Here is a 15,491-nt window from a genome sequence, read left to right as displayed (position 1 = left end):
CCAAGGTCAGTGAAGAAGGAGGGGGAGGAGTAATGCTGCTCCTGGCCAGAATTCCCCTGCAGCCTGTGGTGAAGACCATGGTGGAGCAGGCTGTGCCCCTGCAGCCCATGGAGGAGCAGAGATCCACCTGCAGCCTGTGGAGGACCCCACACTGGGGCAGGTGGAGGCCTGAAGGAGGCTGTGGCCCATGGAGGGCCCTCTGGGGCAGCTGTTTTGGAGGGACTGCACCCTGTGGAAGAGATGACCCACGCCAGAGAAGTTCATGAAGGACTGCAGCCCATGGGAGGGACCCCACAACAGAGCAGAGGAGGAATGTGAGGAGTTCTTCCCCCGAGGAGGAAGGAGCAGCATGAAATGATGTGTGATGAACTGACTGTAACCCCCATTCCCTCTTCCCCCCTGTGCCACTCAGAGATCTGCCTTAAGGCTGGGGAGTATCTTCTCTGCCCTCTAATTCCAAGCTACTGGCCCCATGATCCCAGCATCAGAGCAGCCAGGTGACAATGTGCTCGCCTGGACGACAGCTGAAATCTTTTTGCATGTCTCACATCTCACTCAGGGATAGAGATCAGGTGATTATTTCTGGTTCTGCCTCTTCCTCCTGTTCTTGTGATGACCCTGGTTCACCTTCATCCCTTACTAAGCACACTGATTTTTTTGGTGTACTACTTATTCTGTATAGGGGCGACTGATACCAGCACAGATTGGTTCTCTGGTTCAACTGCAGTGCCTGTCACCAAGGTTGGAGTAGCTGCAGTGTCTGTCCATCTGTTTTCCCTCTCTTCCCCCTCCTTATGCTGCTGCATAATGCTGAGCAGTGTTTGGTAGATACTGGCCAGGGCCCAGCACAGTGCAGTAAGTTGTGCCTCTTCGGAACAGCCACAGCATTTTCCCTTCAAATATTCTGTCACTTCATCAGGGTACTGTAGTTGTTCAGGACTAAAATTCCAAACCACAGGAGGTGAGAAGTTTTCTAGGGTACCTGCCCATGTTCTCCCACATGCCATGCCACCCCTGCCCCTCCAGCCTTGGGGCAGATCTCCGGGTGGTATTCCTAAAAAGTGGCTTTGTAACCCTGAACAAGACCTGGGACACATTCAGGAGACATAGCAGTAAGAACACGCTGGCTTGAACATCCCCAAGATACAACAGTCTTTGAGAATTTTGAGTAACTAGCCTGTAGGAGAAAAGGGAGGTGAAAGAGTGGGGGGAAAATCATCCGCATACAGATACCAACTTAACCTCAAGGCCATTGATGTTACCATATCATAAGTTGATATTACACAGTACAGCAAAGTGATAATTGTCACCTCTCTCCCCGAGGTGATAAATAGCACCACAGGGAATACATAGTATATATAAGGATTTACATAATACAATCACATGACCAACAACATCAGCAACTATTTAACTAATATAAGAAGTCCATATAACGAATTTTGTTTCAACGTGCTCTGGTCAGATCTGTCATTATCTCAACCCTTCAGGCCCCACGTTGGGCGCCGAAAAGGATTGTCATGGTTTAGCCCCAACCAGCAACTAAGTACCACGCAGTCGCTCGCTCACTCCTCCACCCACAGTGGGATGGGGAGGAGAACCTGGAAAAAACAAGTCCAAACTCATGGGTTAGAATAAAACCAGCTTAACAGAACAGTAAAGGAAGATAAAACAAGGGGGGAAAAAAAAAAATCCCCAAACAATAATAGAATATACTAAGCACATGATTCTCAGTACAATTGCTCATTGCCCAGAACCCAACGTCCACCCCACTCCCAAGCAGGACCCCACTTTATGTACTGAGCATGATGTCATATAGTATGGAATAGCCCTTTGTCCAGTTTCAATCAGCTATCCCTAACCATTTCCCCTCTCAGCTTCTTGTGAAAATTAACTCTATTCCAGCCAGAACCAGGACAAAGTCATAACCTGCTTAATTCTCTTTTTAAAAGAGTCTACCAAGCCCATAACTTATTCTCCAGGAAGCAGGCAGGCAAATATTCTAACTGCAACATTTGGAAGTGGTACTCCAATTTAACTACAGGGTTTATTTTTAACCATAAGTTTATGTCCCTAATTTACTTCAAATTGTCATAAAATGAAAACTGGAAAATCTCCAAATTAAGTTTCCAAACCCCAGTTAAATCTTACAACTGCCTATGGCAAACATGAAATACCAATGAAATATGACCAAAACTCATCCCTCTTGTTAGATAAACGCTAAATAGGAAAAGCCTAGAAAAGAATCAATGTGGGAAATAGAGTCACTTCCTTCAATTTTTGGTATGAGAATTGAAAAATTTTTATCCTTTGCCTCTTGTTTTGGGCAGCTCCAGAGAAGCTTTACTACAGCTAGTTTGATACTTAAAAGTACCACCCATACTATTCTGTCAGATAGGAGAATGACAAAACCACATCCCTGGTCAACAGATTACGATTTATCTGTATTAGAATTCTGGCATGCATAATGGCATATAGAATCATAGAATGGTTTGGGTTGGAAGGGAACTTCAAAGGCCACCCAGTCCAACCCCCCTGCAAGGAGCAGGGACATCTCCAACCAGATCAGGTTGCTCAGAGCCCCGTCCAACCTGGCCTTGAACGTTTCCAGGGATGGGGCTTCCACCACCTCTCTGGGCAACCTGTTCCAGTATTCCACCACCCTCAGTGTAAAACATTTTTTCCTAATATCCAATCTAAGTCTACCTCCCACTATCTTAAAACCATTACTCCTAGTCCTATCACAACAGGCCCTGCTGAACAGCCTCTCCCCATCTTTCTTGTAGGCCCCCTTGAGGTACTAGAAGGCTGCTGTAAGGTCTCCCCGGAGCCTCCTCTTCTCCAGGCTGAACAGCCCCAACTCCCTCAGCCTGTCTTCATAGGAAAGGTGCTCCAGCCCTCTGATCATCTTTGTGGCCCTCCTCTGGACCCTTTCCAACTGGTCCATGGACCATATAAGTCCTTTAGGTAGAAAAGTTTTGTCTGTATCAAGAAAATTCTGGAGTTGTTCCACAGTTACACCAATATGCCAAATAATAAGTGTAGACAATCCATTAATTGGGGTGAGGGGAGCATAACTCCCTCATATTTAAGAAGTATTTGCTGAAACTAAGTACAACTTTTCAACAACTACAAGATTTGATTTATGCTGCTTTAAAAATATCCTATTTAATAATTAATTTTAAAATTTTAGTGCAACAGAACAATAGAAACTGAGTGAACATTCCTGTAATTCTAAAATGAAAGTTCAAAATATTAACTAAAACCAATATTCTCTTTACTTGCAAACTTAGAAAGACATATACTAGTCATTATGGTTTGTCCATTTGTATTGTTGACCTCCTTTCATTCACCTAACTCCATGTAACTTTAAGTGATGTGTTTATCAGAGCATCTAAAATGAGTTTATTTTGTTTAAACTACTGCTGCTGCTTGCTGCAGTTTCACATAACTCACATTTCATACTTTCCACCTAGGCAATTATTTAATGGACCCTGTATACAAGAAAATATTCCTCCAACTAATAAAACACCATCATATTTTTGAAAGCTAGCTAAGAGTAATTTTCAATTACCAAGTATCTTAAACAGCTACATAAAATTGAGAGCATCAAAAATTAAAAAAAAGCAGTCACCTGATGTTAACACTGGTGACGTATCTTCTTCAGTTCTGAAAGTTTTGAGGAGTTTGAACACAAAAGCAACCTGGCAATTCTAAATTTTTTGCTTCCAGCTTCAGTAAATTAAATAAAGATCATCTCCAGAGAAGCTCTATGCATATGAAGGAGAACAGATATTTTTATCTATATCTAGATAATTAAAAATATTTTTGGAACAAAAAGATGAAAAGATGCCAACTCATACTAAATGCACACACAGAGGGAGGAGACTAAGCAAATATTGCACAACAGCTCTCTTGAAACTGAGCATCTGACTATATGCCAAGCAGAAGAGTAGCACTGCATAAATGTGAATAGAACACCAGGTAAAAGCATGACAAGTCTCATTATCACTCATATCACATAAGTGCATATGACATCATGTCTTGCTCTAATAAGTATAAGCCTCTTCGAAAAACTAAGGTAATTAACCCTGGACACAGCCAGCCCTTACATGTTACAAAAGAACTTGAAAAGAAAGGAATCTTCCCCACAGCCATTCTTAAAAATCTACAGGTAACAACAGCAATTAAAAAGATAAAATAAAAAGAAATCATCAAAACCAATTTAAACACACATTTTTATATCCCAGAACTTCCAGACTTACCATGCATAGCATTACATAAAGACCAATTTCAGCTATACAAAGAACTTTCAACAGTTGAATCAAATTAGTTTAAAACAATTAACAAATATATACTGACTGGCTTAGAAGCGGCTTATTTTGAATGACCTGAAATGGTTTAATAGACTCACAACTAACAAGAGTATCACCTGCACCAGTCAGCTTAAAAATTAAACTTCTGTCAAAGTTTATGCAACACTTCCTAAGTAGTGCTAAGAAGTCAATGATAACAAATACTTTTTATTCTACCATACCAGTATGAGTGTATTAAAAGTGACAAAAACTAGCTATGTATAATGGAAATAACTTACAAGAACACTTACTTCAATGTTTCAGACCAGCTACAGTCACAATGAAAATAAGTTTAATTTCATGCAAGGCTCAATAATCCAAATACAGATTAACTTTTTCTCCATGTATAACTACCCAAATAAAAATATAAATATCTGCACAGAGATGACTTACAAATTATGCTTCTAAAACAAACTGGAAAGGCTGTTGTTTCTCTAGATGGCTGCTGTTCAGGCTGTACCTTCTATCATGCAGATAGAAATGAGTTGTTGGTACAAAAGCATAGAGTTCCACCTGTGGTGGCTTAGCCCAGATCACCACAGTTTCTTACTCACCCTCCCCCAGTGGGACAGGGGAGAGAAATTGCGAAGAAAGGAAAACTCGTGGGTTGAGATAAAAACAGTTTACTAAAAATACTAAAACCTACAAAGCTAACAGGATATAAGGATATTAATATATACAAAATATACAAAATTGTCGTAGTTCAGCCCTGATCGGGACCAGACTACGCAGTCTCTCTCTCACTCCCCCCACCCTCCGAGAGAACAGGGAGAGAAAATATAAGGAAAAACGGCTCGAGGTTTGAGATAAGGACAGGGAGAAATCCTTAAAGTTACCGTCACGGGCAAAACAGACTCGACTTGGGGAAAACTATTCATTTATTACTACAAACAGCAAGATAATGAGACAGAGAACAAGATAACCTCCCTCCACCCCTCCCTCTTCCCAAGCTTAACATTAACTCTACTACCTTCCCCTCCCTGAGCGGCACAGGGGGGAAGAGGGAATGGGGGTTGCGGTCAGTTCATCACACGTTGTTTCACGCCGCTGCTTCATGGTTGGGGGAAGAACTCCTCACATTCCTCCCCTGCTCCGTTGTGGGGTCCCACCCCTACGCCACAGTCCTTCGTGGAACTGCTCCGGCGTGGGTCATCTCTTCCACGGGTGCAGTCTCTCCAGAACGGCTGCCCCAGCGGGCCCTCCACGGGTCACAGCCTCCTTCAGGCATCCCCCTCCCCCGGTGTGGGGTCCTTCACTGGCTCCAAGTGGATCTCTGCTCCTCCGTGGACCTCCATGGGCTGCAGGGGGACAACCTGCTCCACCATGGTTGTCACCACAGGCTGCAGGGGAATCTCTGCCAGGAGCCGCATTACTCCTCCCGCTCACTTCTGAACTGACCTTGGCGTCTGCAGCCGTTCCTCACAACAGGCTGGTAGATGTCTCTCAGGATCTTTTTTACATCATCTTATTCACTTCTCATCTCCTCTCCACTTCTTGCAGCCGGGCCGGACCGAGTCGGGCCCAGTCGGCTGCCTGGCGAGAGGCCAGAGGGTGAGGCCTGCAAGGCCCATGAGGCCTGCACCTCCCCCTCTGTGCCTCTGCCCCCACTCAGCTTCTTCACATCTTCTCTTCTCTCTCTTTTTTTTCCTGTTTTCCCCTTCTTAAATACGTTACCGCAGAGGCGTTATCACGGGACGTTCTGCTACCAATCGGCTCGGCCTTGGCCAGCAGCAGGTCCGCCCTAGGCCTGGCCAAGTCCACTGAACAAAGGGGAGCGACTTCTAGCAGTTTCCTACAGAAGCTACCACCTTAGGCCCCCCCTCACTAGCAAAACCACAACAAAAATGAACAATGTACAATTTCTCACCACCCGATGTCCGAATGACCGACGCAGCCCGTCCTGAGCAGCGATCACAGGAACGACACCGAGCAGCAAGCAAAGCGGAGAGAGCAAGCTAGCAAGGTAGAGGGAACGATGCCAGCAAGCAAGAGAGAAGAAAAGAATGCCAAGGGTGCCCGAATGGGTGCCAGAATGGAATGGCTGCCCCCTCCCACGGGCAACCCCCACTTATATACCGAGCATGACGTTTATGGCATGGAATACTCTCTTTGGCCAGTTTGGATCAATTATTCTGTCTGTCTTTCGCCCAGCTTCCCGCATCTGCACATTGACGATACTTGGAAAGCCAGACAGTGTCCTTGGTCTCATTAACAACAACTCGTATCATCAGAATGTTTTTATCAACATTCTTCACACATGAAATCCAAAACACATCGGCTACTAAGAAGAAAATTAACTCCATCCCTGCTGAAACCAGGACAGTATTCACCCCTTATTCCATACCATTTACGTCATGCTTATAGATATACACACAGATATCACTATCTCAATCTATGAGCTATCCCTCCAAAGTCTGTTGAGTTCATTTAGTCCATGATTTGGGTCCCATCTATCGTAACAGTCTCTCAGAGCAGGAGAGATGGTATGTAGTGTGAAGTTGTTACATACTGCATCTGGAACTCGTAGCTGGTACCTCTGGCGCGGCTGGTGTATCACGTCCATGGTCGGTGAGTTGAAGATGTTGAGCTCGAGGAAGTTGTTGGTCGCCAGTTCTGGTTCCATCACTACTGCACATCGCTCGGTTTCATCGAAGCTTGTTCTTCAATGATGAGGGTGATTCTTGCTGCAATACCTCTAATAGAACATAAAAGAACTACAGACATGATTATATACAGTTCAAATTATTGGCTATTTTCACCTAGAATCAATCTCCTTGAGGTACACATCGGACTTCCTCATCCTCCCGCATCACCCACCAAGTACATCCAGGTCCTTGAGCAAAAGCAATCCCATGGATGGGTTTGCCTTTGCCCAGGGGAGGAATAACCCAGACTGTTTTCCCCAGTATATTCCTTACATGCACCACAGGGACTTTATCCCCTTCTACAGTAGGTAAAAGTTCAGATTGGGCAGGGCCAGCCCAGCTGGTGGATCCCTGAGTGTTGACTAACCAAGTGGCTTTTGCTAAACGTTTGTCCCAGTTTTTGAAAGTTCCACCACCCATTGCTTTCAGTGTAGTTTTCAGCAGTCCATTGTACCGTTCAATTTTTCCAGAGGCTGGTGCATGATAGGGGATGTGATATACCCACTCAATGCCAAGCTCTGTGGCCCAGGTGTCTATGAGGTTGTTTCGGAAATGAGTCCCATTGTCTGACTCTATTCTGTCTGGAGTGCCATGTCGCCAGAGAACTTGCTTCTCAAGGCCCAGGATGGTGTTTCGGGCAGTGGCATGGGGTACAGAATATGTCTCTAGCCACCCAGTGGTTACTTCCACCATCGTAAGCACATGGCGCTTGCCTTGGCGGGTTTGTGGGAGTGTGATGTAATCAATTTGCCAGGCTTCTCCATATTTGTATTTCAGCCATCGTCCTCCATACCACAGAGGCTTTAGCCGCTTGGCTTGCTTAATTGCAGCGCATGTCTCACAGTCGTGGATAACCTGTGCAATAGTGTCCATGGTTAAATCCACCCCTCGATCACGAGCCCATTTGTATGTTGCGTCTCTTCCTTGGTGGCCTGAGGTGTCATGAACCCACTGAGCTAAAAATAGTTCACTTCTGTGTTGCCAGTCTAGGTCCACTTGGGAAACTTTAATCTTAGCAGCCTAGTCCACTTGCTGGTTGTTTTGATGTTCTTCAGTGGCTCGACTCTTGGGTACGTGGGCATCTACGTGACGTACTTTTACAAGCTTCCCTAACTGGGCAGCAATATCTTGCCACAGTGCGGCAGCCCAGATGGGTTTACCTCTGCGCTGCCAGCTGCTCTGTTTCCATTGTTTTAACCACCCCCATAGGGCACTTGCCACCATCCATGAGTCAGTGTAGAGATAGAGCTTTGGCCATTTTTCCTTTTCAGCGATGTCTAAAGCCAGCTGGATGGCTTTCACCTCTGCAAACTGACTCCATTCACCTTGGCCTTCAGTGGCTTCTGCCACTCGTCGTGTAGGACTCCACACAGCAGCTTTCCACTTTCGATGTTTTCCTACAGTACGACAGGACCCATCAGTGAACAGGGCATATCGCTTCTCATCTTCTGGTAGACTATTATACAGAGGGGCTTCTTCAGCACGTGTCACCTCTTCCTCTGGCGGCATTCCAAAATCTTTGCCTTCTGGCCAATCTGTGATTACTTCTAAGATTTCTGGGCAATTGGGGTTTCCTCTTTGAGCTCACTGCGTGATCAGTGCGACCCATGTACTCCACATGGCATCAGTTGCATGATGCGTAGAGGGGACCTTCCCTTTGAATATCCAGCCCAGCACTGGCAGTCGGGGTGCCAGGAGGAGCTGTGCTTCAGTACCAATCACTTCTGAAGCAGCTCGAACTCCTTCGTATGCTGCCAGTATCTCTTTTTCAGTTGGAGTATAGCGGGCCTCACATCCTCTATATCCCCAGCTCCAAAACCCAAGGGGTCGACCTCGAGTCTCCCCTGGTGTTCTCTGCCAGACTCCAGGTAGGGCCATTCTCCCCAGCTGCGGTGTAGAGGATGTTTTTCACATCTTCTCCTGTCCGGACTGGCCCAAGGGCTACCGCATGAACAATCTCCTGGTTAATTTGTTCAAAGGCTTGTCGTTGTTCAGGGCCCCATTTAAAATCATTCCTCTTTCGAGTCACTTCATAGAGAGGGCTTACAGCCATACTGCAATTTGGAATGTGCATTCTCCAGAAACCCACAATGCCTAAGAAGGCTTCTGTTTCCTTTTTGTCAGTTGGTGGAGCCATAGCTGTTATTTTGTTGACCACATCCATTGGAATGTGACGACGTCCATCTTGCCATTTTACTCCTAAAAACTGGATCTCTTGTGCAGGCCCCTTGACTTTGCTTCGTTTTATGGCAAAACCGGCTTTCAGAAGGATTTGGATTATTTTCTCCCCTTTCTCAAAAACTTCTGCTCCTGTGTTGCCCCATACGATGATGTCATCAATGTACTGCAGATGTTCTGGAGCTCCACCCTTTTCTAGTACAGTCTGGATCAGTCCATGGCAAATGGTGGGGCTGTGTTTCCACCCCTGGGGCAGTCGAGTCCACATGTACTGGACATTCCTCCAAGTGAAAGCAAACTGTGGCCTGCATTCTGGTGCCAAAGGAACGGAGAAGAACGCATTGGCAATATCGATGGTGGCATACCACTTGGCTGCTTTTGACTCCAGTTCATACTGAAGTTCTAGCATGTCCGGCACGGCAGCACTCATTAGTGGTGTAACCTCATTTAGGCCACGGTAGTCCACTGTTAGTCTCCATTCTCCATTAGATTTTCGCACTGGCCATATGGGACTGTTAAAGGGTGAGCGGGACTTGCTGATCACTCCCTGGCTCTCCAGTCGACGAATCAGCTTGAGGATGGGGATTATGGAGTCTCGGTTGGTGCGATATTGCCGCCGGTGCACTGTGGTGGTAGCAATTGGTACCTTTTGTTCTTCAACCTTCAGCTTTCCCACAACAGAAGGGTCCTTTGAAAGTCTGGGCAAGATGGACAGCTGTTTATTTTTCTCTGTTTCCACAGTGGCTATACCAAAAGCTCACCAGTGCCCTTTTGGGTCTTTGAAATACCCACTCCTGAGGTAATCTATACCAAGAATGCATGGAGCATCTGGGCCAGTCATTATGGGGTGCTTTTGCCGCTCATTTCCAGTCAAACTTACTTCAGCCTCCAATACAGTCAGCTCTTGGGATCCTCCTGTCACTCCAGAAATACAAATGGGTTGTGCCCCTTTATAGCTTGATGGTATTAGGGTACACTGTGCACCAGTGTCTACTAGAGCTTTATACTTTTGTGGGTCTGATGTGCCAGGCCATTTAATCCATACAGTCCAATAAACTCTGTTGTCCCTCTCCTCCGCCTGGCTGGAGGCAGGGCCCCTCTAGTCTTGTTTATAATATTTTCTATTCACTTTCTGTGAATATGAATCAGAAGTTTCTTCTATAGGATCAGTGGTGAGATCAGCCCTTCTACACTGTCTGGGGAACTGCCCACTGGAGACTGGAGCAGCAAATTGCCTGGAAGAACCTCCCTTTGTGATTGTTTTACCTCGCAACTCACGTACACGTGCCTCTAGGGCCGAGGTAGGCTTTCCATCCCACTTCCTCTCCTTGGTCACACAAGATAAACCATAGGTCATCTCGTCGGGTGTACCGTCTCCCTTGAGCAGGAGGAGGATGAGATCTTCTTCTAATAGCTGAGATATTGGTCCGTGCAGGTGGGGAGCAAGAATCTTCGAGTTTCTGACACACCTTGGATAGTTTTTCTAACAGTTTTTCAAACTGGCTTTCAGATTTCTCAGTCAGTCTTTCTATAGCTGAGACACAGGCCCGCATCAGGGAAGAGAGACTGTCTTCATATTGTCGGAGCTGGTTAGCCACTGCACGTACTGGTGGCATCTCATCATCTTTCCAACTCATTGCTGCCAATGATGGTGCACTCTGTACAAATTTCCGCCACATGGGTCGGGTACATTCAATTTCATCTGGATCTACGGATGTCCGTGGGTCATCCAGGTTATGATAAATCAGCTCCTGAACAGCTAATTCCCTCAGAAACTGGATACCTCTCTCCATGGTGGTCCACTTGCTTGGGTGGCATACAATATCTTCCTTAAAGAAATACCTGTCCCTCACACCTGACAGGAGTCGCCTCCAGAGGCTGCAGGCTGCTGACTCTCTTCCAATCACCCTGTCAATGGCTGCTTCCCTAGACAGAGATCCCAGCTGCCTGGCTTCCCTGCCTTCTAATTCCAGGCTACTGGCCCCACTGTCCCAGCATCGGAGCAACCAGGTGACAAGTTGCTCACCTTGATTACGGCTGAAATCTTTTCGCATATCTCGCAGCTCACTCAGGGATAGGGATCAGGTGACTCCCTCTCCTTCTGCCTCTCCCTGATCATATGACGGCCCTGGTTCATCATCATCTTTCACTATGTGAACTGATTTTTTGGTATATTTCTTCTGTACAGGGGCAACTGATACTGGTGTAGATTATTGGTTTTTCGGTTTCTCTTTGGTACTGCTTGCCGAGGTTTGAGTAGTCACAGTGTCTGGCGTGGGGGCCGAAGCAATCGCAGTGCCCGTAGCAGGGGCTGGGGTAGCTGCAGCACCTGCCGTAGCGGCTGAAGTAGCTGCAGCATTTGTAGCAGGAGTTTGAGTAGCCACAGTGTCTGTTGCAGGGGTTGGAGGAGCCATAACAATTTTAAAAAATTGTTTAAACTTAATCAATATCAAGATCTGAGATAGCTGCAAAAGACTTGTCAACATGAACATGGTGGTAGGGGTATCAAAAGGGTATTCAAAATTCTCAAAAGCTGTTGAAATCAGCTTGGTGAGGTGGGGAAAGCTGCAAACAGATGTTCCCCCCGCGGCCTGGCTTCCCGGAACAAAACAACAGGTATAGTTCCAAACAACACCCACAAGATGGCTCCCGAAATACCCGGGTGGAGCTGCCCCTGCCTCCTCGCTCTGCACACTGCCCGCCGCCATTGAGTACAGATACGAAACCGATCCCATTACCAGTGATCTCACCAAACCAACCAGTGCCACACAGCACAGCAGAGCGATACCTTTAATCCCAGAATCGATAAGCCGTGCATAAACATCAACAACCAGCACATACAGCAAGTAGGGTGCTATCCAATACAGCTCTAAAAATATCTGCGAGAACAAATAAAACAACATTGTGACCAGCGATGACCAAACCAGCTTAATGAACACTTATAACAAATCTGTTTTCAACACACTGTGTTCAAACCTGTCCTTATCTCAACCCTTCGGGACTGACCGGGGCTTGAACCTTGGATCCCCAGACTAAGGTCTGATGATCTCACGACTGATCTAGTGAGGCCCCTTCGAGCCCCACGTTGGGCGCCAAAAAGACTGTGGTGGTTTAGCCTGGATCACCACACAGTTTCTCGCTCACCCTCCCACTACCCAGTGGGACGGGGGAGAGAAATTGGGAAGAAAGGAAAACTTGTGGGTTGAAATAAAAACAGTTTACTAAAAATACTAAAAACTACAAAGCTAACAGGATATAAGAACATTAATATATACAAAAATATACAAAAATGAACAATGTACAATTTCTCACCACCCGATGTCCAAATGACCGACGCAGCCCGTCCCGAGCAGCAATCACAGGAACGACACCGAGCAGCAAGCAAGGGGGGGGGGGGGGGGGAGCAAGCTAGAGGGAACGATGCCAGCAAGCAAGAGAGAAAAAAAGGGTGCCAAGGGTGCCCGCAAAGAATGCCCCCTCCCACAGGCAACCCCCACTTATATACCGAGCATGACGTTAATGGCATGGAATACTCTCTTTGGCCAGTTTGGATCAATTATTCTGTCTGTCTTTCGCCCAGCTTCCCGCATCTGCACGTTAACGAGACCTTAACGAGACTTGGAAAGCCAGACAGTGTCCTTGGTCTCATTAACAACAACTCGTATCATCAGAGTGTTTTTATCAACATTCTTCACACATGAAATCCAAAACACACCGGCTACTGAGAAGAAAATTAACTCCATCCCTGCTGAAACCAGGACAATAACTTACAAGAACACTTAATGTTTCAGACCAGCTACAGTCACAATGAAAATAAGTTTAATTTCATGCAAGGCTCAATAATCCAAATACAGATTAACTTTTTCTCCATGTATAACTACCCAAATAAAATATAAATATCTGCACAGAGATGACTTACAAATTATGCTTCTAAAACAAACCGGAAAGGCTGTTGTTTCTCTAGATGGCTGCTGTTCAGGCTGTACCTTCTATCATGCAGACAGAAATGAGTTGTTGGTACAAAAGCATGAAGTTCCAAGACATAGTTTTGCTTTTGCATGATACAACTGTAAGTTGTTACAGTTCATACCACTCCCCTAAACAACTGTACTGTATGGGAGGCTTAACAAAAAGAGATCAAACTGCAGTAGAAGCCCCATCTAGGCACCACAGTGGCTGCAAGAGTAAGACTCCCTAGTAAAGGGTCTTCCTGCTCGTATCTGCATATCCCTTGGCCCAACAAACCCCTTCCCTCAGCGTTTCTCCCTAATAGACCACCGAGCACTGCGCGAGGCAGGGGCAGGGCACTTCCCCAACGGCCCAGAGCGGCAGAGGCGAGACGATTCGCAGCAGGCCGCCGCAGGAGGAACAGAGTGCCGCGGTGGGAACGGCTGCTACCATCCCTCCGCCGCGCTCCCCGCGGCAAGACCCAAGCCCAGTCCCCAGAGTGGCGTAAGATTCGAGTCTGCTCTCGTGGAGAGTACGTCAATTGCACTGCACCGTATCGCGCCCCGTCCTGCCCGTCCCACCCACGACACGGAGGAACCAGTCCGCGGCACTTCCCTACCCAGAAATTCTCCACGAAGTACGCCGCCGCCGCCGCCATCATCATCATCATCACGCCGCCGCCCTAGCCCTCAGTGAGCGTGAGCTCGAACCTAGACGCCAAGACACAACGGAAGAAAAAGATACTCTCGCAGCACACCACCCTTCCCGTTATGATGCAACCACCTCCTTCCACACAGCTACACCACCCCCAACCCCGCGCATGTGTCCAAGCTGCCGCCGAGCACTGCTCCTGCGCAGGCGCGTCGCATTCCACCCCTCTCCGGGCAGAGGAGCGGAGCGCGCATGCCCAGAGAGCCGGCTCCACAGTAGCTGAGAAGTGGTACCTCAGAATCATATAATCACAGAATGGTTCGAGTTGGAAGGGACCTTAAAGATCATCTCGTTCCAACCCCCCCCCCCCCTCCTCAGTCACGGAGGATCGCCTTCCACCAGACCAGGTCATTCAAAGCCCCATCCAGCCTGGCCTTGAGCACTGCCAGGGATGGGACATCCACAGCTTCTCTGGGCAACCTGTGCCAGTGCCTCACCATCCTCACAAAGAAGAATTTCTTCCCTGATCTCTATAGAAATATGAATATGCTTGCAGAAGGCATACTCAGAAATCTTGAGTAAAATCCTACTGTCCTGGTTTCAACAGGGATAGAGTTAATTTTCCTCTCAGTAGCTGGTGTGTTTTGGATTTTGGGTGTGAAGAATGTTGATAAAACACCCTGGTGATACCAGTTCTTGTGAATGAAACCAAGGACCCGGTCCAGCCTTCCAGGTCTTGTTAATGTGCAGGAAGCTGGGAGGGATATAGCCAGAATAATTGACCCAAACTGGTCAAAGAGAGTATTCCATGCCATAAAAGTCATGCTCAGTATATAAGTGGAGGGGTGAGCAGGTGGAGCGAGGCACCTCCCCTGGTAGGCTCCCTCACCAGCTGTGTCAGGAAGTTATCTTCCACACACTCCAGGAGCCTCCTAGACTGCTTCCTCTCTGCTGTGTTGTATTTCCAGCAGACGCCTGGTAAGCTGAAGTCCCCCACGAGAACAAGGGCTAGCGATCGTGAGACTTCTGCCAGCCACATGTAAAATGCTTCATCTGCCTCTTCATCCTGGTTGGGTGGTCTGTAACAGACTCCCAGCAGGATATCTGCCTCGTTGGCCTTCCCCCTCATCCTTACCCATAAGCACTCAACCTTACTGTCACCATTGTTGAGCTCTGTGCAATCAAAACACTAGCTGGGGGACACAGCTGGGACAGTTTCCTAATTAGCCAACAGCTGGGAGAGTTTCCCCAAATTGGCCCAAGGGCTGTTCCATCCCATGGGCCATCATGCTCAGGGTATAAGTGGGGAGGGTGCTGAGGGGAGGCTCCTGCTACTTGGGAGGGAGCTGGGCATCAGGGTGTGCTGTGAGCTACTGTACTGTAAATTACCTGCTTCAGTATTTTCTGTTGTTGGGTTGGTTTGTTTGCTTTCCATCTCTGTTCTGTTTTCTTCTGTTGTTCTCTTAATTTTTTTTTTTTTTTAAGCTCAACCTGTGAGTGTTTTGCCTTCTTTTCTTTCCTGATTCTCCTTCCTGCCCCACTGGAGGGTGGGGGGGGAGTGAGCAGGAGACTGTGTAGCTTGGTCCTGAGCAGGGCTACACTATGACAATGTGCTAAGGGGGGCAGGGTGTGTTGCCTAGGGAACTGCTGTAGTGAGCATGCCAGCTGCTTTTTACTCTACAAGTTCTTCTATTAGGATTAACCTTAGAGAAACTAA

General features: G+C 47.0%; 1 protein-coding gene across 1 annotated transcript in view; it reads right to left on the bottom strand.

Moving 5' to 3' along the window:
- LOC147596727 (F-BAR domain only protein 2-like) overlaps positions 1-14,903 on the bottom strand; it is a 47,719-nt gene extending 32,816 nt beyond the window's left edge. Inside the window, exons 1-2 of the mRNA XM_086769623.1 lie at positions 14,772-14,903; positions 13,709-13,805 (exon numbers count right to left, since the gene is read on the bottom strand). Coding sequence (XP_086625749.1) covers positions 13,709-13,805; positions 14,772-14,903 — 229 coding nt within the window. The remainder of the gene's footprint in view (positions 1-13,708; positions 13,806-14,771) is intronic.
- Positions 14,904-15,491: the final 588 nt, after the last annotated feature.

Source organism: Chlamydotis macqueenii, chromosome W (genome assembly GCF_036417535.1).
Source record: "Chlamydotis macqueenii isolate bChlMac1 chromosome W, bChlMac1.mat, whole genome shotgun sequence".
NCBI classification, from domain to species: domain Eukaryota; kingdom Metazoa; phylum Chordata; class Aves; order Otidiformes; family Otididae; genus Chlamydotis; species Chlamydotis macqueenii.
This window is presented reverse-complemented; position numbering and strand designations above follow the sequence as displayed.